The sequence below is a fragment of the Canis lupus genome, chromosome 13 (assembly GCF_048164855.1).
Source record: "Canis lupus baileyi chromosome 13, mCanLup2.hap1, whole genome shotgun sequence".
Lineage (NCBI taxonomy): Eukaryota > Metazoa > Chordata > Mammalia > Carnivora > Canidae > Canis > Canis lupus.
The window spans coordinates 44,033,196-44,060,992 of NC_132850.1; the positions used below are offsets into that span (position 1 = coordinate 44,033,196).

At 37.8% G+C, this 27,797-nt stretch overlaps 1 protein-coding gene across 1 annotated transcript in view; it reads left to right on the forward strand.

The window, feature by feature from the left end:
* SMARCA5 (SNF2 related chromatin remodeling ATPase 5) overlaps positions 1-7,786 on the forward strand; it is a 40,252-nt gene extending 32,466 nt beyond the window's left edge. The window contains exons 17-24 of the mRNA XM_072773418.1: positions 11-121; positions 448-561; positions 963-1,085; positions 1,842-1,974; positions 2,791-2,909; positions 3,313-3,525; positions 5,696-5,803; positions 6,526-7,786. Of these exons, the coding sequence (XP_072629519.1) occupies positions 11-121; positions 448-561; positions 963-1,085; positions 1,842-1,974; positions 2,791-2,909; positions 3,313-3,525; positions 5,696-5,803; positions 6,526-6,591 (987 nt within the window). The 3' untranslated portion in view covers positions 6,592-7,786. The remainder of the gene's footprint in view (positions 1-10; positions 122-447; positions 562-962; positions 1,086-1,841; positions 1,975-2,790; positions 2,910-3,312; positions 3,526-5,695; positions 5,804-6,525) is intronic.
* The last annotated feature ends 20,011 nt before the right edge of the window (positions 7,787-27,797 follow it).

The window sequence follows — 27,797 nt, forward strand, 5'->3', positions numbered from 1 at the left end:
TGTATGCTAGATTGCATTCACAGAGTGGATTGAACCACCTAAACGAGAAAGAAAAGCCAACTATGCTGTCGATGCCTATTTTAGGGAAGCTCTTCGTGTCAGCGAACCTAAAGCACCCAAGGTGAGTTGATGGAGCAATAAAATATCCAAAAATACTAGAATTGTAAATATTTTTCTTATATTCTTAATATTAAAGTTAGATTGAGAATTAAAATCTTCTGTGGCTTCTTACAGTGTATTTCCATCAGTTTTCATTAAAAAGTTTTCTTAAAAATTAGTTGTAAGTATATGCATTTAAAGTTTGATTAATGTTCACTATTAATGATAAATTCAGTTGCTTGGAGAATTAGCCATCATAAGTTTTGAGAGAGGAAGTTACAATTAAAATCAAAGCAAAACTTTTTTTTTTATGGGTAATACTGTGTTTTGTTTTTTTTTTTTCTCTAGGCTCCTCGGCCTCCAAAACAACCTAATGTTCAGGATTTCCAGTTCTTTCCTCCACGTTTATTTGAATTATTGGAAAAAGAAATTCTGTATTACAGAAAAACAATTGGGTACAAGGTAATGGAAATAACATTTTGTTCATAACTAACCTGGTTTTGTTCTTAATTTAGTAAATGGAGGGTATATCAAGTTTTTTTTTTTTTTTTCACGGTTGGATTAAAACTTGTAAAACGTTATTTGGTTGGTTAAGAATTTAGGGCAGCCCCGGTGGCGCAGCGGTTTGGCTCCGCCTGCAGCCCAGGGTGTGATCCTGGAGACCCGGGATCGAGTCCCACATCGGGCTCCTTGCATGGAGCCTGCTTCTCCCTCTGCCTGTGTCTCTGCCTCTCTCTCTCTCTCTCTCTGTGTCTCTCATGAATAAATAAATAAAATTAAAATCTTAAAAAAAAAAAAAAAAAGAATTCATCACATACTTTCTAAAATCTACTGATGGATGATATAAACAAATATTTTTTTAGGTGCCTCGAAATCCTGACCTACCAAATGCAGCACAGGCACAAAAAGAAGAACAGCTTAAAATTGATGAAGCTGAACCCCTTAATGACGAAGAGTTAGAGGAAAAAGAGAAACTTCTAACACAGGTATATATAGTCTTTATTCAACATAAAATTTAGTGTAACCATTACTTTGTAAGGGTACTATGCTTAGGTATGTTGGGGTACACAGAGAAGTACATGTTTTGTCTTTCAAAAAGTAAGTAATTGAAGATGATAAAGCATGAGCCATATGGGTGTATGCTACAGTTTGATTGTCACTAGTTGTTGAAGTAGAGAAAGAGTATAGATTTGCGCAAGCCTTACAGTGGATATGTTTTTTATTACGTTTCTTCCAGTATTCATTTTCTTTTCCTGTGAATCTTCCACATTGGTACTAAGTTACTGTTCTCAATTACAAGTCTCTTTTTGGTACTTTTTTGTTTAACAACCTTTAGGGTTTAATCAGGATCTTTTAGAATCTGGCCTTAACGTACTTTTGAAGCTTTATTTTTCTTCCACTTTCCTAATTGTTATTTCTTTGCTCTTTAGTGTATGTTTATTGCTCTTTGCAAACTCCTGCTTATCCTTCAAAATACCGCAAAATCACTTTCTCACAAAATCTCTTTTTCACAAAGCATTCCTCTCTTCCACTCAGATTTAATTGCTTGGTTATGTAAACAATATGTGATATATTGCTAAAAATACAGATCTATGTGTATGAAAAATTACCACTTTAAAATAACTTAAAATCTAGGAGTAATTGAAAATTTTCTAATACTTCAGACATACTCGTAAGTGAAATAGCATTTTACCCATGTTCACTCTGCTGTTATTATATGTTTTGTTTCCATTGCTTTGAAGGGATTTACCAATTGGAATAAGAGAGATTTTAACCAGTTTATCAAAGCTAATGAGAAGTGGGGTCGTGATGATATTGAAAATATAGCAAGAGAAGTAGAAGGGAAAACTCCAGAAGAAGTTATTGAATACTCAGGTAATTTTTAAATCATTTTAATAGATTAAAAAATATTCTCAGGTTTTTGGAGTGCTATTTGGGGAGTTCAGGTTTTATTATTCTGAGTTATGTTTTGATAAGCTAAATTTTGCCACAAGTTTTAGGGCTGTATTTTTTTTGTGTTTTTAAAAAACTGAGTTGGAAAGAAAATGTCCTCTTTTTTAAAATGGCATAGTTTTTTTTTTTTTTTTTTTTTCACCCCAGCTAACTGGCTATTGCCAAGAAAATAAGAATAGGTCATTGAATAATTATGCTTTCATTTTATTTTTCTCCACAACTTCTTAAGCACTATGTGCCATTGTTTCCTGAAATCACTTGAATTGTCAAGTGAAGAGGTGTAGTGTGCTGCAGTGAGTGTGCTTAGAATTCAAGAATAATAGAAATTTAAGAGTTGAGAGATACTTTTTTTTTTTTAAAGACTTATTTATTTATTTATTTATGATAGAGAGAGAGAGAGAGGCAGAGACACAGGAGGAATGAGAAGCAGGCTCCATGCCAGGAGCCCGACGCGGGACCCGATCCCGGGACTCCAGGATCGCGCCCTGGGCCAAAGGCAGGCGCCAAACCGCTGAGCCACCCCAGGGATCCCCCGAGTTGGGAGATACTTAAATCATCCAGTTGATCTCATTTTTTTATAGTTGAGAAATTAAATAATCGTCTTATTTTGTAGTATTAGATGTGAGAAAAATGAAAACATTTCTTAATCCTTAGCAAATTAGAGTATTTATGATAAATTATTTATGTTTCTCCTCCTCCTTCCACCTGTCTCATCTGTCCAACTTTTATTCTTACCAGCTGTATTCTGGGAAAGATGCAATGAACTCCAGGACATAGAGAAGATTATGGCTCAGATCGAAAGGGGAGAGGCAAGAATTCAAAGAAGAATTAGTATTAAAAAAGCACTTGACACGAAGGTACAGTCTGTATTAATAAATATAGAACTTCTGAGAATATGTGAGTTAAAGGAACTTTTTAAAAGGAAATGAAATGATTTAAAACAAAGATTTTGTTCAAAGAACAATATTCAAGTGTTATAGTTATTCTCAACAGAATTTACCTTAGTATACTTCAGTTGAAATATCTGGGTCAGAGTCTCTATGATTAGCTCTTTCCTACAAAGTCTGAGCCTGTATCTCTCTCTAGAATAATAAAGATTATAAAGTTGTTTCACAGCAAAGGTTATATAATGCAGTTGAAGTGCCTTTGGATAGAAAATTCTGATTTGGAATGGAACATATTTAGCTAATTTTATTAAGGCTAAGTTTGAAATATAGATTATACAGGATTTATATTTTATATAAAATCTGACTTTGATAGATTGGACGGTACAAAGCACCTTTTCATCAGCTGAGAATATCATATGGTACTAACAAAGGAAAAAACTATACTGAAGAAGAGGATCGTTTTCTAATCTGTATGCTTCACAAACTTGGATTTGACAAAGAAAATGTTTATGATGAATTACGACAGTGTATTCGCAACTCTCCTCAGTTCAGATTTGACTGGTTTCTTAAGTCTAGAACTGCAATGGTGAGTGCCTGGGCCTTTTTGTGTAATGTAGCACAGTTTAGAGTAAGTATTGCTTAATATTCTTTAAGGTAAGTAAGGTAACTTACTAAGAGTAAATTGTGGTTCCACTCCAGCTTTGGGGGGTATATTTTTGTTACAGTATCATGAGTTCAGTCAGTTCCTTAGAAAACAGTTCTCATCTACAGTTAAAAATTTAATATCGCAGATCACGTACAAAATTTATTGGTGGTTCCATCCTTCTTTAATATCACATATCTTTTAACATCACTACGTAGGATAAGGACTGGTTTTTTCATTTTAATCAGGTTCTAAATAGGAAATATCACCATCAGTTTCACCTTATGAATGTGATGATCATAATTTAAGATTTGCATTTTTCAGATAATTTTGATTTTCTTAAATGAACACATTTCTATAAGGAAAGAACTCATATTCAGGCATTTGCCTTTCTGAATGTGTTGAGTCTGGATTATTTTATTTTATTTTTTTATTTTTTATTTTTTTGGATTATTTTAAAATAGCTTGTAGTAAAGCACTTTTTGTATGGTTTAATGGTAGGTTTTGTTTCCATTCTCAATACTAGGCTATTTGTGATAAGCAAGTTCCATTCCTAATGACCAAAAGTTATAATTCAGGAAAGTTTAGCCTCCATGAATTGCTCTTTTTATTACGCATTTTACCACTTCGGAGGTTTTAACTTCCATCTTGTGTTCTTTAGGGTGATAGTACCAAAAATATTCTATGGTCCTTATTTGGGATATATTAGGATAAGCAGAGTTTAAACATCTTTATATAGTGAGATTTCTCTAAGTTTATTTAAAGTATGTTGTTACTCTTCAAGATGGGGGACTGTGCACAGTCTTTTCATATTTGACCACTGAAGGATTATTTTTCACTAAACATTAACAGTGGCTACTCTCTTGTGTATTCTTGTTTGGGAAATGTTGCACTATAAAGACATTATAAATAAAATTTGAGGAAAGACCAATTCCTATAGCTTTATCTTTTTTTTTTTTAATATTTTATTTGTTTATTCATGAGAGACGGGGGGTTGGGGGGAGAGAAGCAGAGACAGAGGCTGAAGGAGAAGCAGGCTTCTCTGCAAGGAGGCGGATGAGGGAATCAATCCTGGATCCTGGGATCATGCCCTGAGCCAAAGGCAGATGCTCAACTGCTGAGCCATCCAGGTGTCCCCCTATAGTTCTGTCTTTTGTCTTTAAGTGGGAACAATTCATACAGTTAATAAGAAACAAAATGCACTATCATGTTGATTTACCAGTACAGTACAAACCAGTACCCAAAGCTGTTATTTCCAAACATGTTTCATTTTAGAGCACACATAAAATATGAGATTATATATGTGCATGGCCCCTTCTGATGAACACTTAAGGCATAATCCTTGCCTGAGATCACATCTGTAACATTGTGGCATGTATGCCTCAGTACATTTGTTAGGTATAGAATTTTGATGTAGTGTATTACCTTTTATCTATATTATGTTGCAAATATTTCCAAACGTTGTATGGTGTATTCTGTAACCGTATTTTAAAATGATTTTGTTGTAGTTTGCATAGGTCATTTTTTTTTTTTTTTAACAAGAAAACCATTTTGCTTACTAAGTCAGCAATGATGCAAATGTACTTCTCTTTTCTTCAGGGTCATATGCTAATGCAGCACTACACTTTATACAGCCTCCACAAAGGATTTCAGTTGACTAGAGAGAGATGATGTAGATATCATCATAAACTTTTACATGGCTATTTTTCCAAAATTGGAAAAATTCTAGTTAAGGGAAAGATGACACTTTACACTTCTTAGTAAAGCTCTGGTTCCTTTAGTTTTGGATCTATAGGATAGTTCTCAGGTATAGGTACTAAGTAGCAATGTGGCATATATTATGTTAATTTTCACTGGTTGAATTTCTTTGGGAAAGAAGGATTTATGAAGATGAAAACAGTGTGATTTTAAAGAATGTAAAAACATCGATATCTTGATTTTCATAGAATGGATTGTAATCCGTTCTTTTGGCTGTTCTAGATTTTATCTTTGGGGAATGTATGAGTAATTCTATATTATACAATTAAAACGTTATCATTTTAAAACCTTGGTATCCTGAAAACTTGTAGATGGATATACATGTTTACCATATAAATTTATATTTACAATTCAGGAGCTCCAGAGGAGGTGTAATACCTTAATTACCTTGATTGAAAGAGAAAACATGGAACTAGAAGAAAAGGAGAAGGCAGAGAAAAAGAAGAGAGGACCAAAACCTTCAGTAAGTATTCATGAAGATATATTTTCTTTGTAAGAATTTGAACATTATGTAGCTATCAGTAATGTGTTTGTCTTTATGTTATGAATTGTTCTTAAAAGTATAAATTTGATTGCGTTGTGTAGGGAATACATTACGATGGTATTCCGTAATTTGGAGATTCTTGAAAATCTGGGGAAGATATGTCTTATGAATGCCATGAGCCTACAGTTGACCTTGAGAGTACAAGGTGTAATTTTAGAATATGTAAAGAAATATTAGGAAAGCAATGGTTTTACAACCTTTACTGCAAACTTTTAAGGTTTGGTTTATGTCCCAGTGATATTCTTAGCAATGTTAACACAGATATTTTAAGAGAATTAAAAAAAGGTCATCTTTTTATTTAGTAATAATTTAGAAAGTCATGAATAAATGAATGCCTGAGTAATGTCTGGTATTTATGTAAAACCTCATTAAAATAATTTAGTACTGCTTTCTTTTGGTATCAAGGCATGTTATTGTTTGGTGTATTGGTTTACTGTTGTGTATTGCAAATTATTTAATTGGCATTAAAATTTTTGTGTTCATTAAGTGAGTAGACAAGATTTTGGAGAATTAAGATTATTCTGGGTAAGAAAGTCTAATACTTATTACTATGTAGCAGTTGTTAAAGTAAAAAAGAGTCCACGTATTTTATCTTTAATATTAGTCTTGTGATTAAAAGGAATCTTTCTGTTCATTTGTAGACACAGAAACGTAAAATGGATGGAGCACCTGATGGTCGAGGAAGAAAAAAGAAGCTGAAACTATGAATACATATTTGTTTCATAATCACTAACTTTAAACCAGTAGTTCTTTAATTTACGGGTCTTCATAAGATGTACTGTACAATACTCAATTGTTATGTCATTCAAAGACATCAGGTTCATCTGTTTACTAAGCTAGAAACATAGTATGTAGTTTCACTTTTTTAAATGCAACAGCTGTGCTGAAATTTTTTTTATCATTAACACTTGAAGTAATAAAACAGGCTTCATTTATTAATAAATGTTTCATTTGATTTATTTTTCTATTATAGTTCCATTTGTGAAGATTGTGATTTTTTGTTTTATCAGCTATAATTTCTACACCCAGAGCTTAAAAAACAAGCAAACAACTAAAAAAAATTGCACAAATAATATTTGTCCTTTGGTCTTCACTTAGTTGTGTAATTGTTTTAATTCACTTTGCCTTTGCAGAAATTTGGGTATCTTTGTAGTGCTATATAGAGTCTCATCTGGGAAGATTATGTAAATTGCATTCTCCTTGATTATTATATGGGTAGAATGAAACAAAAGGCAAGACAAATTATCATTAAATTCTATGCATATATCTGTTACGCTTTCTGTTTCTGTAGTTGGTTCTGAGGTGTGAATATGCCCTATTCTGTTGGAAGACTGGCTGTTTAGTTGTATAGCCAAAGACATTTAGTATTTTCTGGTTCCGTAAAGTGTTATTGTACCATTTTGTAAAAGGAATATTAATTTTAATTGTTTGGTAAATGTTTTGACAAATTACCTTCTTGAAGCAGCCACAACTTAGAAAGATAATGTCAAAACTAAGGTGATTTTTTTTTTAAAGACCAGTCAAAATAAGGTATGGATTTGTCATACTGTTAAATTGAAATTGGTAACAGAATGTATGTCCCCTTCCAGTTTGCCTTTTTTGAGTTTTTAGAGTAATTGAAAATTTTATATTTTAAAATAATTTTTAAGTGTGAATGGCAAGATTGAGTATAATAACCGGTTTTTATTTTCTATGGACAGACTTGATAAACTGGAGACCCTAAAGCCGGATTACCCAAATTGTAGTGTCAGGTTTTTAGCTGTACCAGAGGCCTTTATGTGCTACACATAATTTGTATAAAGTTTTATATGTGCAAATTGGGTACATAAACAGTTCTCCATTTTTCTAAGGGAATGCAATAAATGTAGCATCGTGAATAAATATAACTTTTATAATCCTTAAGTGGTCTTTTCTTTCCATTTTTTTTCTCATTTGATTTTTTATTTTTTTCCTTAGAACATTATCTCATTCCCTTAGATTTCTTCTAAAATTTCTATTACTTGTCAATTGTCTGCCCACACATAATTGAGACTTTATTTATAATGCTGATTTCTAAAGTATTACTAATACTGCTTACTTTTCCAAACTGTGGAATCGTGGCTGTGTTAAGCAAAATCCAGTGTTTATGGCAAGTTGTAATTTGAGCTTCCTTTTCTGCTTCCCCTAAATGACATCATTTTAACCTTGGATTCTGGAAATAATTGAGTCCAGTGTATGCAAAATTTGAGGAATAGGGAGTACTCTTAAGGGTGGTAGCCTAATTTTAGAAGAAACACTTGGAAAAACAAGGCTGAAGAAAACTGGAAGTCACCAAAGCAATGTTTTCAAGAGGTGGGGAAAGTAAAAAAAGCCATAGAGTGGAAATGTGTTAAAGAAATCAAGCTTAGGGATCCTTGGGTGGCGCAGCGGTTTGGCGCCTGCCTTTGGCCCAGGGCGCGATCCTGGAGATCCGGGATCAAATCCCACGTCAGGCTCCCGGTGCATGGAGCCTGCTTCTCCCTCTGCCTGTGTCTCTGCCTCTCTCTCTCTCACTGTGTGCCTATCATGAATAAATAAAAATTAAAAAAAAAAAAAAAAAAAAGAAATCAAGCTTAGCCCTTGAAAGCTCAGGGACTCGAAAGGGAAAGGGAAACAGTTAAAAAAGCAGGAAAGAAAAACAATATCCAAATTTTGCATTGTAATTAGCCAATGTATTTCTTTTCCACATGTCAATTAGGATATTATTGCATATTTAAGAAAAAAGCCATGATTCTAATGATACTGCTAGTTAAGGAAAAATTAGCCAAAAGTAACTTTTTTTTTCAAAAGTAGCTTTTTAAAAGAGGAAAAATGGTAGAGAAGATAGGCTCAAAATTGGAAACCGATTTCGTTGATACCTCCTCCTCAACTGAAAATAGAGGATATCCATCAATATGTAGCATGCTATTTGAAGCCAACCTAGAAGAGACTAGGTTTACATGGGTGGCCAGGGTCACAATAATCCATTACCCAGAATATTTCATTTAAATTTAGTAAGGTACTATATTAGTTGTTGGAAAGGTTATAATTTATTGGGAAGATATCCAGGTAAAACTAGTAAAATAATCATTACTTTCAACTTCAGTATTTTAAATAGTAAGTAGAACCTTAGGGAAAAGAGATAATGGAAGCTTTCCCAATGGCACACCTTTTAAAAATCCAGTACATTTCAAATTTATATAGTAGACTTAGAGTGTGGTTATTTTTATAGCACTACTTGCATATGCTCATGATGGTGTTAGTTTTACTTAGGAAATCTGAACTAAACAGCCCTAATTGGGAATTTATGAACCTCTAAATGTCTTCACAGGATAGAGTTTAGTGTGATGGATATATGAGAAATAGCAATATTTTGATAAGTTTTTGGGTATCTAACATTTAACCAATTAACCTACCAATTTGGTGATTTCAAGTTTTTCCCCAAATAGAATTACACTCTTTAAATATTACAAAGGTAAAAATACACCATTTTTTAAGAAAAATGCTTTTATGCCCTTAGAGTAATAGTTCAGTTGTAATAACATTTTAAGGAATATTTATAAATTGCATTTCTGAGGAATTGTCAGCCTTCGACACCTTTGTTAGTGTTTTTGTGGGGCAATTCAGTGAGCAGTCTCAAGCTGAGACAGTTTGAAGAGGTTGAATCAAGTACAAAATGGTGGACTTGCTTTAGGCATAAATGTAGTCTATGACCTGATTCCTGGGACCATTTTCCAGGAAGAAGCAGCTCTTTATAAAAATAGTGTAACCCATTTTAGTATAAAGGCATACCTCAGATAATGAGGGTTCAGTTCCAGACCACTGCAATAAAGTGAATATTGCCATAAAGTGAGTCAAGTAGCTATGTTGGTTTCCCAATGCATACAAAAGACCTTTATACACTAAAGTGTAATAGCATGGTTTTAAAACGGCAATGCACATACCTTAATACCTTATTGCTAAAAATGCTAACGATCTGAGTTTTCAGCAAGTTGTAATCTCTGCTGTGGGAGGGTCTTGCTCCCATGTTGATGGCTGCTGACTGCTCAGAGTGGTGGTTGCTGAAGGTCAGGGTGGCTGTGGCAATTTCTTAAAGTTTGCCACATGAAAGATTTCTCTGTAACAGGTGATGCTGTTTGATAGCATTTTATTCACAGAATATCTTTCAAAATTGTTGTCTTCTCAAACTCTGCTGCTGAGTTTATCAACTAAGTTGATGAAATGTCATTTCAACGGTCTTCACAGCATCCTCATCAGGAGTAGATTCCATGTAAAGCCACTGTCTTTGCTCACTCAGAAGCAAACCTTAAAAGTTTTATTAAGAGATTGCAGCAGCTTAGTCATATCTTCAGATTCCACTTCTAGTATGTTTTTTCTTCACCCCATCTGTAATTCCTTTCTCTACTGAAGTGTTGAACCCTTCAAAATCATAGAAGAGGGTTGTACTCAACATCTTCCAAACTCCCATTAATGGTGATACCTTGACCACTTCTCATTAATCACGAAGGTTTTCAGTGGCATCTAAAATGGTGAATCCTTTCCAAAAGGTTTTCAATGTACTTCACCTAGATCTATCAGAGGAATCACTGTGCCAACTATAGCCTTATGGAATGTATTTCTTAATTAAAAGATTTGAAAGAATGAGTCCTGGGTCTATGGGTTGCAAAAACTGATGCTGTTAGCAGCCGTGAAAGCAATATTCATCTTGTCCATCTCCATCAGAGCCTTGGGTGCATTGTCAATGACCAGTAATATTTTGAAATAACTTTTTTTTTTTTTTTCTGAGCAGGTCTCAAGAGTAGGCTTAAAATAATCAGTAAACCATGTTGTAAACAGATATGCTATCATCCAGGCTTTGTTCCATTTATAGAGCGCAGAGCACATTTAGCGTAATTCCGAGGGGCCCTAGGATTTCAAGAATGGTCAGTGAACGTTGGTTTCAACTCCCAAGTCACCAACTGCATTACCCCCCACCAAGAAAGCCTGGAGAGAAATGAAGAGTCAGAATACATGTGATACTTACCCATTAGTTGTGTCCTCTTACATGGGCATGGTGTCCCAAAACAATTATAAAATTCACAGGTCACCATAACAAGTATAATGAAGCTTGAAATACTGTGAAAATTAACCAAAATATGAATCAGAGACATGGAGCAAGCAAATGTTGTTGGAGAAGGGGCACTGGTAGACTTGCTCCATTCAGGGTTGCCACAGACCTTCATTTAAAAAGGAAAAAAGGGGGGGTGCAGTATCTGCGAAGTACAATAAAATGAGGTATGACTGCATCTGGATCCAAAATACTGGTGCATACGCCCCACACTTAGATTTGTGGCAATCAAGTTTTAGGTGGTCACTGATCATGGTGTTTTTTTTAAATTTTTTTATTGGAGTTTCATTTGCCAACATATAGCATAACACCCAATGCTCATCCTGCCAAGTGCCCCCCTCAGTGCCCATCACCCAATCACCCCAACCCCCCGCCCACTTCCCCTTCCACTACCCCTTGTTCATTTCCCAGAGTTAGGTGTCTCATGTTTTGTCACCGTCACTGATATTTTCACTCATTTTCTCTCCTTTCCCTTATTCCCCTTCACTAATTATTATATTCCCCAAATGAGTGAGACCATATAATGTTTGTCCTTTTCCGATTGACTTACTGCACTCAGCATAATACCCTCCAGGTCCCTCCATGTCAAAGCAAATGGTGGGTATTTGTCGTTTCTAATGGCTGAGTAATATTCCATTGTATACATAAACCACATCTTCTTTATCCACTCATCTTTCGATGGACACCGAGGCTCCTTCCACAGTCTGGCTATTGTGGACATTGCTGCTAGAAACATCGGGGTGCAGGTGTCCTGGCTTTTCACTGCCTCTGTATCTTTGGGGTAAATCCCCAACAGTGCAATTGCTGGGTCGTAGGGCAGGTCTATTTTTAAGTCTTTGAGGAACCTCCACACAGTTTTCCAGAGTGGTTGCACCAGTTCACATTCCCACCAACAGTGCAAGAGGGTTCCCCTTTCTCCACATCGTCTCCAACATTTGTGGTTTCCTGCCTTGTTAATTTCCTCATTCTTACTGGTGTGAGGTGGTATCTCATTGTGGTTTTGATTTCACTGGTGACTTTGACAGCAGAAGTGGTGGGGGCCGCATTCTAATGCCCTCACCATGTACACCTCTCCTTTCCTGAAACCACTTTTCTGCTTAGGTCTCTGGCATCACTCAGCATTTTAAGTTTCACTTGAAAAAGTATCAACCTGAATCTGATGTATTTTGAAAATTACGATCACAGTAATCTTTGGATGTAACAGTGATTAGGTGGTTTTTGAACCTTTAGAACCATTTTATTAGAAATGTAGAATCTAAAGCCTCATGTCAGGGGCACCTGGCTGGCTCAATTGGAGGAGTGTAGGACTTGATCTTGGGGTAGTGATTTTTTTTAAAAGATTTATTTATTTATTTATTTATGATAGAGAGAGAGAGAGAGAGAGAGGCAGAGACACAGGCAGAGGGAGAAGCAGGCTCCATGCCGGGAGCCCGATGCAGGACTCGATTCCAGGATCCAGGACTTCAGGATCGCGCCCTGGGCCAAAGGCAGGCGCTAAACTGCTGAGCCACCCAGGGATCCCCTTGGGGTAGTGATCTTGAGCCCCATGTTGGGTACAGAGATTATTTTTTAAAGACTTTATTTTTAATAAATAAAGATAAATTACGTCATGCCAGATGGGCTGAATTAGAATTTGCATTTTAATAAGATCCTCAGAGGTCATTCATATATATGCACAGGAAAATTTGAAAAATACTGCTTTAAAAACATTTTGCCAAAGCAAAATAAAATGTGATCTTAATAGCTGTTCAACAGATACTTTGATGTCATGTTAGTATAAAGGTAACATGGATTTTTTTTAGTTTAGGTGAGGAAAATCACTTAATGCTATGTCAAAGAAAATCCTTTTATCTTAAATTTTGGAGATGCAGATAGTTTTACCAGGAATTTTTCTGGTGAGTTTCAATATACTTGCATTTAAGTCATTACATCCCAAATATATATATATTTTTTAAGATTTCATTTATTCACACACACACACACACACACAGAGACAGAGACAGAGACAGAGACACAGGTAGAGGGAGAAGCAGACTCCATGCAGGGAGACTGACGTGGGACTCGATTCCAGGCTGAAGGCGGCACTAAACCGCTGAGCCACCTGGGCTGCCCCATCCCAAATATGTTAGAGTAGTGTTACTCCACTGTGTGGTCTGAGGACTAGCAGCAGTGACAGCAGCGGGGAGCTCGTTAAAAATATAGATTCTCAGATCACCCTCTACTGAATTGAATCTCTGTGTATGGGGTCTCGAAATTTAAGTCTTAAACTTTTCAGGCAATTCTATAGTCTGTACTGAAGTTTGAGATGCACTGTATTAGCACCTCTCAAAACACCTCTTGGTTGCCTTTAAATGGAATAAATTATCAAACTTGTGATCATGACTTGCATTGTCTTATTCAAATTTATAAATCTAGTCATGAGACCACGAAAGGAATAATGCCGAGCATGTAGGTAATTCAATGAATGACATCTGAGCAACCTCATTCTTGTAGTGAATGCAACCTCATGGAGCCCTGTGCCACCTCTCCTTATACGTATGGTGTACAAATGATGGTTAGAGAATTAGGCTTGCTGACAATGACTTGGATGAGTGGGTCATCTCTTTCATAGGAAGGACAATTTTTAACATCAGAACATGTAAAAGTAATTCTCAGCACATTTGTCTTGCTATATATTAAGACTTAAACTTTTAAATGGTTAATCTGGTTCGAAGTCAGAAAAGTAGGCTCAATATTGATATGCAGACAACCAAATTTGCTTCCCAGGTATGGTCCAGCTCCACTTGAAGGACCACAGAGAAGGTCCTTCACATTTCAGCAGACAGTAGAGATTTCTGGGGAGTCATCATGACTATATAATGGAGTTACTGTCTGATTGCTCAAAACTTTGCTTACAGAGGGTCAGATTTCTCATCTGAGGCATGTTTCTGAGCAGAAAGGAAGTCCATAGTCTGAGGCTACTCAGTAATAAGAGACCAATTACACCCTCTAAAATGGATATGGTGCTGCTTAGGGTATCCATACTTCTAGTTTGTAGACCCATTTGCTCATGAGCCTTGTCAGCTGGGAATTAGTTTGGAGTAAAGATGACTCATTTAGAGTGGACTCATTCATTTAGAATGGTTCAGGGTGATATATGTTGAATATTAGTGCCCCTGTTTTTATCAGCACCTACATTTTGAGAACATGTCGGGAACCCAGGATGGGCTGTTCCACTGGGTTTTAAGGTTTTGCCCCAGCAAAAAGAAAATATGGACGGACTCCTCTTTCCAAAAGCTGTTTGCATGCTCTCCTGGTTGGACAGTGTAAATTCTGTGGATATACTTTCTCCCAGTTGTCGCCTTTCAAGCAAACCAAAATCTGCTCTGAGGAAGTTTACCAAGTATGAGAAGTGATAGGGGCAGGGAGGTTGGAGGCTATTGTTGCCATGTGAGTTACTGGACATACAACTGAAAGAAGGCAGCAGAGGACTGGATGAAAGCTTCGGATCCTGGCCATTTCCCTAGAGGAAGTGCTTCCTTGTGGCTGAGCATCAAGATCTGCATTGTGAAGTTTTCTAATTTGAGTCTCTGGGGATAACCTTTACCTTAGAAGATGACATGAGATATTTGGTATTAGGTGGTTTTTTGTTGTTGTTGTTGTTGTTGTTGTTGTTGTTGTTTTTTGGCATTAGCTTTTAAACACTAGTATTAAAAAGTGAATGCTCCATAAGTTTCTCTCTGACTCAAGTGCAAATTTTTGATCTCTGAAGAATCACCATTAAATACAGCTCATGAAACTGGGCTCAACATACCTAATTGGCCAGCCATGTTGTCTGTTGGTAGCAATAATATACCCTGTCAGTCTCCCTTTACCCTAAGGTAGTATGTTACTGACCATAAAGTGGATGTTAACATATAAACAAGAATCACATCACCAGGATATTGAACCTGTGGAGGAGGGAGGGTAAGCAACCATATTTCTTATGTTCTGGAGTATTTCTGTTCTATGTACAGAAACACATCTATCTGTTTCTGTACATAGAACACCTTTTCCATATTGCAATATTGTACTAGGTCATCCATATATTACCCTAGATCCTTGAACCTGGAAGAAAATACACAATACATAACCTCAGGGTCATGGTGACCACAGGGGAAAAGTCTGAGCAGATAAGAGTTGTGTGCTAAAGTGTATTCGTGAATTTGGCATAGATTTTCTTTTTTAGATGCAATAGTGATTGCAAGTGTTGAAGAATGAAAAATAAAAATCATAAAGACTTAAAGGAGGGATGCCCATGTGGCTCAGCCGCTGAGCGTCTGCCTTTGACTCAAGTTGTGATCCCAGGGTCCTGGGATTGAGTCCCACACTGAGCTCCCTGATGGGAGCTTTTTTCTCCTATTGTGTATGTATCTGCCTCTCTTACTGTGTCTCTCACTAATAAATAAATAAAATCTTTAAAAAAAAGACTTTTTTTTTAAAATTTTTTATTTATTTATGATAGTCACACAGAGAGACAGAGAGAGAGAGAGAGGCAGAGACAAAGGCAGAGGGAGAAGCAGGCTCCATGCACCGGGAGCCCGATGTGGGATTCAATCCCAGGTCTCCAGGATCGCGCCCTGGGCCAAAGGCAGGCGCCAAACCGCTGCGCCACCCAGGGATCCCTAAAAAAAAGACTTAAAAGAGACATTTTCCAGATTTTTTTCAAGAGCAGCCAATACATCTGATGATGAATATAAAGTTCTCCTAGAAATTCCTCATAAAACTCGAATACTATAAAAGTTATTGAGATAGAGGATGTCATCACTGGCTCTAAGTTTTTTTTTTTTTTTTTTTTTTAATTTTTATTTATTTATGATAGTCACAGAGAGAGAGAGGCAGAGACATAGGCAGAGGGAGAAGCAGGCTCCATGCACTGGGAGCCTGATGTGGGATTCGATCCCGGGTCTCCAGAATCGTGCCCTGGGCCAAAGGCAGGCGCCAAACCGCTGCGCCACCCAGGGATCCCTAAGTTTTGTTTTTTAAACAGATTATTTATCCCAAACAAATGAGGACTTTTCAAAGTCTTTTTACTGAAAGTGATATTCTTGTGCCTAAGTTCATACTGACTAAAGGTTGTTTTGTGTGTGTGTGTGTGTGTTTTTACACTAAATTTAGATAAAATTTAGAAGGATACATGGCCAATGGTAGTACATTCTTAGATACAACTTCTGTGGTATTTTAAATCAGAAATAGTATTGGGAGGAGTTTCATCACTCATGACAATTCTGATAATTAGTAGTAGCCACTTGGATATTTGGGGGTTGCAGCAAGAAAGGGAGAACATAGATGATGGACATGTTTGTCTTACGTTTGGAAAGAAAATGATATTTCATGGTTACATGGACCATGTATTTGCCCCCCGCTAGGCTAGAGACTATGGATTTATGTAATTGATATGACTAAAACTCTAAATTGTACCTTAGATATAGAAGGGCCTTAACTTTCAGAAAAGATCACATCAGTTTCTTCCTCAAAACCCAGGGATCCATCAGACATCCAGAGCTCCTTGATGCCCAGAGAAGAGGAATCTCTGGGCATCAAGACCAATTTAGCTGCAAGTGGGTCACTGACTTAATAGGCAGGAGAAAGAGAGACAGTTATGTAATGAAACCCAGGTAATGCAAAATAGAGTTCAGTTTTATAAATCTGAAATGAGTTAGTAAGCAATGTAGATTTTCTACTCTCATAAACAAAGCTTGTCAAGCAACACTATGAAAGTGATAGTCATGTCTGTAAACTACAAGGTCATTGGATCTAACACCACCATGTTATGTTATCTGAAAATTCTTTTTTTTTTTTATATCTGAAAATTCTTAGTGTAAGTTAGAAAACATAGATATATTCTATACATTAATCTGTAATACATGGCTTCTTAAAGAATAAGCTCTTTCCCAAAGTATGAGTGCTAGTATTCCTATATTGATCTAGGATTTTCTGAGCATCTAATAAGGTCAAAGGTACTTTTCTAGTTATTGGAGACAACAGTAAGGAAGACAAAGCAAATGTTTGGTCTCGTGTTTTGGAAAGCAGTGTGGATCCAAACTCCTTTTAATATCCTTGCATAAAAATCTAGGCTTGGGAATAAGTGAGCAAGATAGGCACAAACTCCCATGGAGTTTATATCAAACCCAGGGAGACAAAGGATTTATATAAAAGAATTTCTCAACCTCAGTTCCATTGTCATTTTGGGCCGAGTAATTTATTGCAGGGCCTGTCCTGTGCTAGGTGTTGAGCAGCATCACTGGCCTCTACCCACTAGATGCCAGTAACACTCTCCCTAGTGTGACAATCAAAAATGTCTCCAGACATTGCCAAATGTCCTCCTGGGAATAAAATCATTCCTGAATGAAAGCCACTGATATGTAACATCTTCATGAGGTAGTAAATGCTATGAAGAAAAATAAAGCAGGGTTTAAAAGACTAGAGAATAGGGGATCCCTGGGTGGCGCAGCGGTTTGGTGCCTGCCTTTGGTCCAGGGCGCGATCCTGGAGACCCGGGATCGAATCCCACGTCAGGCTCCCGGTGCATGGAGCCTGCTTCTCCCTCTGCCTGTGTCTCTGTCTCTGCCTCCCTCTCTCTCTCTCTGTAACTATCATTAAAAAAAAAAAAAAAAAATAAATAAATAAAAGACTAGAGAATAATGATGGATAGACAAGGGTTCTTCTAGACAGGTGGTTTTCTGAGGAGGATCCATTTAAGCAGAGACATAAAGTGAGGGAATGGTCTTTGTATAAATCACTGGATGAAGTCTGCAGGCAAAGGAAACAGCAAGTGTAAAGACTGAGGTCAGAGGAGGCTAGAATTATGGAGAAACAGCAAGCCAGACCTTTGTGGCTACAAAGGAATAAGCCAGGGGAAGAGTGAAGTTGAGACTGCAGGGATGGAGGCTAGATAGCGTAAGGTTTTGTAGGATATGGTGGGAGATTGTGTTTTCATTCTGAGTGATGTGAAAAACAATCGAACAATTTTGATTAAAAAGAGCGGTATGAATTATCTGTCATTCTTGAACCAAATTTTATAGATATTTTGGAATGATTCAATTTTGAAGACTAAGTGTAATTTATATTTTTCTCAAGACATATTTATACCTTCTCAAATTACTAAGATTGCAATTACTGCAATGCCTTAAATATTAAAATGGTGATTAAGGACAACTTATATATGCTTAATTGTACTTCTAGCAAAATAAAGTGCTGGTAGCTACTATACACTATAAAATACTCTTTTGAAAACAACTTGACATACTTAAAACTGAATGTATTCTGGGTTATACACTTTCAAAAGTCACTGAAACACACCAAAAAGTTGCACTATACTTCATAAAGCAGAGAGATGCAACCCCTAGGCATAGAGTGCTTTGAACATTATTAATATAGGCCAATTAGTTATAGAAGTTATCTGTGGCTTAGGTACATTTCTGACTCTCAGCTTTTAAAAATGTAAAATACCACTTTTTTACCTCAATTTTTTTGGAAAACCAAAGTTCATTTATTTTTCTACTTATTTTTAGCCTTAAGAATTCCTTTGAGAGGTTGTGCTATATGTCAAATCAATTGGTTTGTGTCAGAACATGTGTGGGCTAAACACTCTTAAAAATATAGGGATTAAAGGAGAGTTTTAAACAAGTGAATGGATAATCCAATATGAACTAATAAAATTCAAACTAAGGAAATGCTGGAAGGTATGTAGTAACCTAGTAGAAACCTTGAAATATATAGCTGTTACCAAAATATCCTTACCTGTGAGAACCTGATGTCAAGAACAAAGGTGACAGGATCTTTCAGGTAACAGATAATAGGTTTGGAATCAGTGATACATGGAACTAACTTCACTGTGTACATCCTAGAGTAATCGTGGATCTGTTAAGTTTTATTAAATAGGATTTTCAGCATTAGCTCAACTGTGATTATCAGAAGAGATTATGCCATGAGAACCAATACTGTAGTGAGAATAAGACAAATGATAGGATTCTAAATGGGAAAAAAAGTGGGATAACTTATTAGTACACATAAAATACAGGTGAGCATCATTTCGGAAGTGGACTGGCACCTTACTTTCTCTGGCGACATAGGGATCCTTTTAGTCTGGATAGATCCCTGAGCTCTGATGACAGACTTCATCTGGGAGTATGGAGGCTAATGAGAGGACCAAGGAAGGAGGTGGTTGCCTCTAATTCTATGGCACCCGAGGTGGATTGGTCTTATCTCTAGGACATCATTGTTGCAGAGCCTGTATCTCCAGTACAAGAAAGTCTCTTGGAATTTAACTAAAGCCAGTGGATTTATATTAACAAAAAGGGCTTAAATTAGTGCTTGCAAAGTCCGATCAATTATGCATGTATTTTTCTTGCTATGGCATATCAGCTTTTTTGATGCTATATTTTACACATTTTTCTTTATTACTCTTCATCACTGAAGAACCCAGGATTTGAATGCTATACTTGATAATGATAGGAACTTCGTTCTTATCCCAGACCAAATCCTGTCCTGAAAACTGAATTCACTGGGAAATCAGAGGAAATTCCAGTGCCGTGCTGCTCTATGGAAGGTTGGGTCTACTCCTTCAGGAGGCTCAGAGTGAAGGAGTTATCAGGATGGTGCGTAGGTATCACTTGAGAGGACAGAAAGGTGCCGAGTTGTTGGGAAAAGGATAGAGTCTAGACAATAGCAGCATCTTTTTAAGGGCTTGGTTACAGTGAGCATCACTGTTACTCATCAGACACACTCTGGTTTCAAAAAGTCTACAGAAATCCAGCAAAGAAGCAGCATTGCTTCTATAGACCATTGATATTTCTCTATGGCTGATATTTGAATGTTTGTCAAAGCTTCTCATACAGAGGGCAACTTATTTGGGTCAGGTGGTGCTGTTGTCTAGAAGCAAGGCTTACTTGATTAGACATTCCAGCTGCCCTTGGAAGCAAATCTGTATCCCGAAATTTACATCAGCCTGCTTTTCTCATTGATGTGCACACTGATTGGGAGCGCAGTGCCCAAGAAGAGGTGAAAAGAGGAATATTGTTGATATAGGTTTACTGTGAAGAGGAAAGATTCTTACCAGCTTGCCTTTATGAGTAGATTGGTGATCAGCACACTTTGACTCTTTTCTAGGAGCTGGCTAGGGACCATTTGGTCATCCTGATTTTGCAAGGATTAACTTAACTCTTTTTTATTTTGGATTCCATTTAATCCTAGGACATGAGTATGTTTACTTCTTAGTAGGTTTTCTGATTGTAAAAAGGTTTTTTCCTCTGGATCTCAGGTCTGGATACTTACTAACAGGAAAAGATGCTCCTCAAGAGAGACTCCTTCTTGCCATTTTAAATGCCAGGCAACGCACAAAGAAAGGGGTTAAGGAAGTATTTCCTGGTTACATTATAAGTAAGTCACATAAGGTAATTTTCAAAGCTTTTTGTGTCTGATATTAGTTCTCTCTAGATCTGTCTGACCTGCTGCTTATTTGCCCCAAAGGTGAACACAGGGAAGCTCTGGACTCATGATAATGCACATGGGTACATCTCAGCCTCACCTGATCTGGAATATTCACTTATATCTGTTTGGCTTTTACACTTGAGCCCATCAGAACAGTGAACAGTTGACCCTTGAACAACATGGATTTGAATAACATGGGTCCACTTAAATGTGGATTTTTTTCAATCTAGCACATACTATATTTTCTCTTTTTTTTTTTAACTTTTTAAATCTAGCTTGTATGTATTATATACTAGAGTACTCTTACAACAAAGTAACACACAAGACAGGTGTTAATCGACTGCTATCAGTAGGGCTTTGGTTACTGGTTTCAATACCTCATCTTTTGACCGTTCCTCATTTTTGAGGAAATTGGGATGATGATCACTAGTTGCTTGTTTCTAGGGGCCCCTCTTACCTGAAGTGGGGCAACTGGTGAAGCTTTTTTCCAAGTTGGTTTCTTGGCAAGTTTTTTCCTGTTTTTCCCAGTATTTTTGTTTTTCCGGTTTATTGGGGTTGCTAGGAACCATTTAATTTTTGTTAATGCCAAAGGCATTGGATGCTGCTCATGTGACTTTTTTTTTTTTTTTTTTCCCACAAATGCTGCTCTGAGTTACTAACAGCAATCCAAACCTAGGAATAATTTTGTTTAAAAAAGTGTTCTGATAACTTCTGAGGCCTTCTCTGAAGGTTAAGAAGCCAAGCCAAATACTTGCCATCAGACTTCACCTGCAGTATCTAAAGGTTAGGGTGGTGAATTCCTCTCTTCTTGAGGTCCCCAAAATATCCTGATACTCCAGCACCAGTCAGGAAGTGACCTTCTTACTCACCTGGGAAGGATGCTGGGATCTTGTAAGCAGGGTACCAGGTTGATTTTTCCGAAGGGCTTCATTGGCTCCAGAAAGTCGACCTTAGTTCCTTAAAGCTTTCTGGTCATATCCAAGTCTATGCATGGCTCCCTCAGATAGGTGCTATATTACCAAGACTTTGACTGGAATGTCTTATGTTTCCTAGGAGAACAGATTCTTATCAAAACTTACGGAAATAAATACACTGAAATAAATGAAAAATAATAAATGAAAACAGAAATAAATGAAATAAATGAAAACAGAAGAATACTCACTGGGAGTTTCTGAATTCTGGAAGGATTAGGTAGGGAGAAAAAGATTAAGGTTTCATATTTGTTTGCAAAGGATTATTTTGCCAGATTTTGGGAAGTCATAGATAGCTTCAGAGGCAGAGTTTCCTTAGATCTGGAAGAGCAAACATTAGAGAACCAGCAACATTTCAAAGGAGAGTCATATAACTATCTTTTTCAATTCACTCAGTCCTATGTTACTAATTTTTGTTTTATTTGATGCAGTTTTCCCACTAGTTTTAGAAATTCTTACTCTGTTTAGCTTTATGATCTTAAAGATATCAGAGACCGGTATTTGTCATTACAGTGCAACTGACAAGGAAATTCTGTGGCACACACTTCAATAATTAGAATTATAGGTAATTACATGATACCAGGACATATCAAAACCTTAGGAATTTTATATAATTTCTGGAACAGTGATAGCAATCACCTCTACTGTATAACCTAAGAAGTTTATCATCACTTATTTGACAATACTTCTCATGTAATTTGATATACCAACTCTATTCAGTCAAAAAGACTTCATTTAGAAGTTAAACTTTGGAAAGTTTGTCAGAAATATCAGAAGGCTTTAATAAGATTCTAAAGGCAAGAGGCATCTGGGTGGCTCAGTGGTTGAATGTCTGCTTTTGGCTCAGGGTGTGATCACAGGTTCCTGGGACTGAGTCCCACATCGGGCTCCCCGTGGGGAGCCTGCTTCTCCCTCTGCCCATGTCTCTGCCTCTCTCTCTGTGTCTCTCAGGAATAAATAAATAAATTAAAAAAAAAAGATTCTAAAGGCAAGTGTAGAGGCTTACATAGTTGTGTCAACTTTATCTTAATAGAATCTGCCTAGAAAAAAGTATTTTCTCTTATTAGATCTTTGATTAGTTAAAAAAAAAACACTTTGTTTCTAATTTAGATTAACCTAAGAAAACTGTCATTTTAACAGAGAGAAAAGCCAAATTCCTTTTTTTAATTTTAGTTTTAATTTTTTAATTTTTATTTTTTTAATAAATTTTTTATTGGTGTTCAATTTACCAACATACAGAATAACACCCAGTGCTCATCCCGTCAAGTGCCCCTCTCAGTGCCCGTCACCCATTCACCCCCACCCCCCACCCGCCTCCCCTTCCACCACCCCTAGTTCATTTCCCCGAGTTAGGAGTCTTTATGTTGTCTCCCTTTCTGATATTTCCCACACATTTCTTCTCCCTTCCCTTCTATTCCCTTTCACTATTATTTATATTCCCCAAATAAATGAGAACATACACTGTTTGTCCTTCTCTGATTGACTTACTTCACTCAGCATAATACCCTCCAGTTCCATCGACGTTGAAGCAAATGGTGGGTATTTGTCGTTTCTAATGAAAAGCCAAATTCCAATCCCATACTGCTGTACTTCTGATATGAAGACTCATTCAATCCAAGAGGCTGAATATTTGAAAATTATTCAGTTTATTCTGGTATCCTCCCTCCCCTGTCCCATGCTGATGATGTTGAGGCGAGGACTCCGGGGCACTGCGAGGACCTGCGTGCCTGTGACAGGTGCTGGGATGTGCCGACCAGAATCCCGATCAGGAACAAAGGGCTCTGGGCTGTAGGAATGAGGCCAACAGTTCTCAACTCCCCAGAGCCAGACCTAAGACAATTGCCTCGCCTAGGGCATGCCCTCCCCCAGGTGGTCACGTTCAATGACTGTCCAACCTGAGGACACAGAAATCCAGCCCTTTTGTCCCAGGCTAGGGTAGTTCTGAAGGGTGATCCAATGTTTGGAGCTCCTCAGAGAATCACGAAGACTTCTGCTGATGCACCACTGCTCACCTACTGCCTAATCTTGCCTTTTTATTCTTCCTTTGCTTCCTCAGGTGATCACCCCTAATAACCTTTACACATGAATCTCCAGAATCTTAGTCCTGACCAGGCACAAAATTCCTTTCCAAAGAGTCCCTTCTCACAAACCTTCTACAACTTTCCTTTTACATTCGTTCAGATTTTGTCCTAAGTTTTCTCTCTTTCTTACTTTCCTGGCATGCAGAGTTGTTCCCTTTATTTCCAGTAATCCTAAAATTTAGTGTGAAACTACCTGACTTTCAGTCAACACAGGCAGAAGTTCTACATCTAGTGCTAGGTCCTCTAAAGATCTGTCCATTATTAATTAAACAACCTTACATTATTCTTTATATCAAATATTTTCCCAGGTCACATAAACATTTGGGTTAGTTCTCATTTTTCTGTGTTTTAAAATGCCCAATTCTTACAAAGGCTGGCCTTTAAACCAATAGAAAGAGCTCTTTTACAAATTAATTTTAGTAACACCATCCAGAGGTAGAGAGATTATCCCCCATTTACAGTATACATGGACATGTGCACAAATATGCAAACAAGATGCAAACAAAATCTTATAGCTTTTGTCTTACTAGTGTTTGGAGAACCCATTAAAGGTCTAATTTTCTAATATCTCCCTTTACAAATCTAATTACAAGATAGGATTAGCATTTATGGATCTGTTAGTTTTTTTTCTCCAGAGTCTAATGAATATTGCGGCCAAGTAGTGTAGCAACAAGAACAAAGACCATCTTATTTCTCTTCAGAGATTCATAACTCAATGTCCCTCAGTTCGGGAAGACACAGTCCAAAGGGCTGCAGTGGGTAATCAAATGACCATTTCCCATTTTCCAACTAGAACATAACGGTTTTTATCAGAAGATGTGAAAGCGGCAGTAGCAAACAAACCAAATGAAGCCCAGAGGACCTCTGGGAGTGTTGGCTTCTCCCCAGAAGTCAGGGCTTCGCTAATGAACCAAACAGCTTCATGGTCACCCCTTTTCAATTCAGGCTAGAAAAAGGAGGCTTAGCCAAACCAAACAGGAAGAAGAAATCAGCTTCGGTGCCCTTGTACACAGAGTACTCACCATCAGAGGTTTGCCCACACAGACACCCCAAACTGCTTCCTTGCTGCTGGAGCTAAGCGCTGAAGGTTCAGCCGGGGTGCCTCGTCCGGGGTGGCCCCTAGGACCAAGAGCCTAGGCAGCTGCCCCGCCTTGGCCTTGTTGCTGGCCTCTCCTTACCAGCTGGGGGCCCACACAGGAGAAGCAAAGACTCCCAGCCAGCTCTTCAACTTTGTAACCAAACCCAGTTTCTCCAGCCTGATGCACAGCAGAGCCAACCACTGAGATAGCAGGTGGGCAGCAAAGAAAAGGCTCAGCCAGGAGGCAGCCCAAGGAGGAGACCAGAGGACAAACCTCCAGCCTACCTCTTGGAAGAAGAGTCAGGGAAATGTAAAGGCAAAAGGAAAGAGGTCTGAGTAAAAGGCTGCAGCTATGCTTACAAGGGCCATTAACCCTTCGGTTGTTAGCTCAGGCTCACCATTTATTATGATTTTTTAAAGATTTTATTTATTTATTCATGACAGATACAGAGAGAGAGGCAGAGACACAGAGGGAGAAGCAGGCTCCATGCAGGGAGCCCGACGTGGGACTCGATCCCGGGTGTCCAGAATCATGCCCTGGGCTGAAGGCGGTGCTAAACCGCTGAGCCACCAGGGCTGCCCAAGCTCACCATTTATTTAAGCACTTTTGCTCATACATTTCAGTCGAATCAATGCAAGCCTGTGTCCTCGGCTTCCAGGATTCTTTGGCCAACTCTAAACCTACCAGCGACGTGTATATGCTCATCAGCTCATGCCGGGCACCTGAGTGCATGCTCTACTTTATCTGGCACCACATGGAAGTGGGAACTGAGAGCCAGATAATGTGGGTTCAAGTCTTAACTCTGGCCCTGTTGCTTGAGTAACTCAGGGTGCTTTTATTTTTATTGTGGGATGTTTGTAGATACTTCGCGTGGGACTGAGGACTAAATGAGAAAATGATTTTTTTTAAAAAAAGCATTTTGTCAACTTCAAAGAAGGCGAGTAGTGATAGTGGATGACAACGGTGTCTAAGCTCATTTGGAATTTTAGTTCTTTAGCAGGCTCGCTAATGCACCAGTTTAGCCAGGGTTCACCCACACCTAGGATTTCTTCAAGCGGTGCCTGGGTTGACTGTCCTCATTCCCAGAGTCTTGGAATGCTGCTGTGCCCCTTCGCAGCAGAGACTCTCAGAAGCATACCTGGCCATCATCATGCTCAGCCAACAGTAGGGACGTGTCAGAGTAACTACTGATTTTCCAGAGGCAGGACTCCAGGTTGGAATTCTGGTAAGAGTGGAGAGTACAGACACACCTCAGGGGGATGCAGTACCAGTGAGGGGTACTCTGTCCATGCCTGGCAAGTGTTGGTCTGTACCAAGCCATGCTTGATATGGAGCTCACTATTGTCTAGAAGATTGGAGAGCACTGTTGGTTGCCCACACAGGTGCCATTAGGGCTGAGTGTGGGCTTGGTCCAAAGCCATGTGGAGATGACAGGCAGCATTCCCAGAATATGGAGGGATAGCCTGCATAGGGCAGGGCTTAGGCACCGGGACATCCCACCTGTACCTCTAGCTCTTCCAGTGCTTGTGGCATGGCCCTGAGGTTCCCGTTTCTCTTCCCCTGTGAATGCAATAATTATACCTTTGTTTTATGGTGTTACTTATCATTTATGTTTGGCCTCATCACAATTATTTTGATCAGATTAAGGTAATCAGGCCCATCAGGCCATGTATGTTGGCTAAGGAAGTTTTGGCTCCTACTTTGCCAAGCGGATGAGGCTGACAGACACCCGGGGAAAAGGATGTTAAAAGAAAACGTGAGAGACTGGCTAGGTAGGGTTAATATGAATAAGGAAAGAAATGGTAGGTATCATCTATCAGGTGCCTATTAAGTACTACAGTTATTAGTACAGTTATCCCACAGTTATTCCTAATGATCCTTGTACAAAGGAGATATTCTCCTTTTGCAGATGAGAAAATGAAGTCACAGTCACAATCGTCTTTGTAAATTATTGGCTTCTGTATTACAAGGGAAAAAAGCTTGGAATAAATTAATAGTCATTATCTTTCAATGGATTTTTAAAAAAAGTTTATTTTTAAGAAATATCTACACACAATGAGAGGCTCAAACTCACGACCCTGAGATCAAGAGTTGTATGCTTTTCTGACTGAGCCAGCTGGGCACCATTCTTTTTATGTATTTTTGTCAAATAATTCCTTGTCCAAAGAGGACTGATTTCTTGTTTCAACAAGATGCAAACCTGTGGAACACTTTCCTCAATGAAGGGACTCAGCTGGCCCTCTGACAGGTTTCTTCTAGCCCACAAAGGATAGGATTGAGGACATAACAAAATCATAAATACCATGCATACAAATACATGCCTAGTGAGATTATTTCCTATTTGTTGAATTTTATGTAAAACACACAACAGATTCAGAATGATTTGAGAAAGGAAAGGAGGAAGAAACTAAAATATACTTCTTGCCTACAATGGCTAGCCATCTGGGGATTGCTGAGGGGTGGAAAAACATTTATTAGGGCTAAGAATTGTTACATGGGGTTTGCACTGATATAAGGTCTGGGTAGTTAGTAGAGGCTTCCTCCTCAGGCGGGGTCCCACCCATCTGGCCCTGACCTGGACCCTTCCCACACACTATCACGTAAGTGGAGCATTCTATCTTAGAGAAACTTGCCGTCCACCTCACACACTGAGACTGGCATGTATTCTGTGGGCTGGAGATGGCTATGCCTTTGATTTAACATTCCTTTTATGAGTATAAAAGTTGCAAATTTCAAGATTCTCCTCAGTTAATATATTTCTAGTAGCACTGTATCAATTTGAGTTAAGCAACTCAATTGTAGAACCTCTACAATTGCAATCAATACCTTTGCATGTACGTATTATGTATAACATGATGTATTTTTTTAAGTAGACCTCAGAAATGGGTTGTTTATGATATTGTAAGGGCAATACCTATAATCTTTAAAACTTACTGTCCAGGAGATAGAGATCTTAAAATACTTACGGGATGTCATTACATTTGGTTTTTGTTTTTGAGCAGTATAGTATCGAGGAGGTGCAGGGTGAGCTAGAAAGAACTCTAACTTTAGAATCAGACTCAGTTGCAATCTTGATTCTCCAAATGACTTTGGAGAAGTTTCATTGTCTGTAAAATGGTTCTTTCACCTGAAGATAATAATACATCCCTGATAGGAATGCTGTAAGATTAAATGAAAAAATGTTTGTAATGCACTTCATACAGTGTCTGGTCAGTGGTCAAGTCAAAA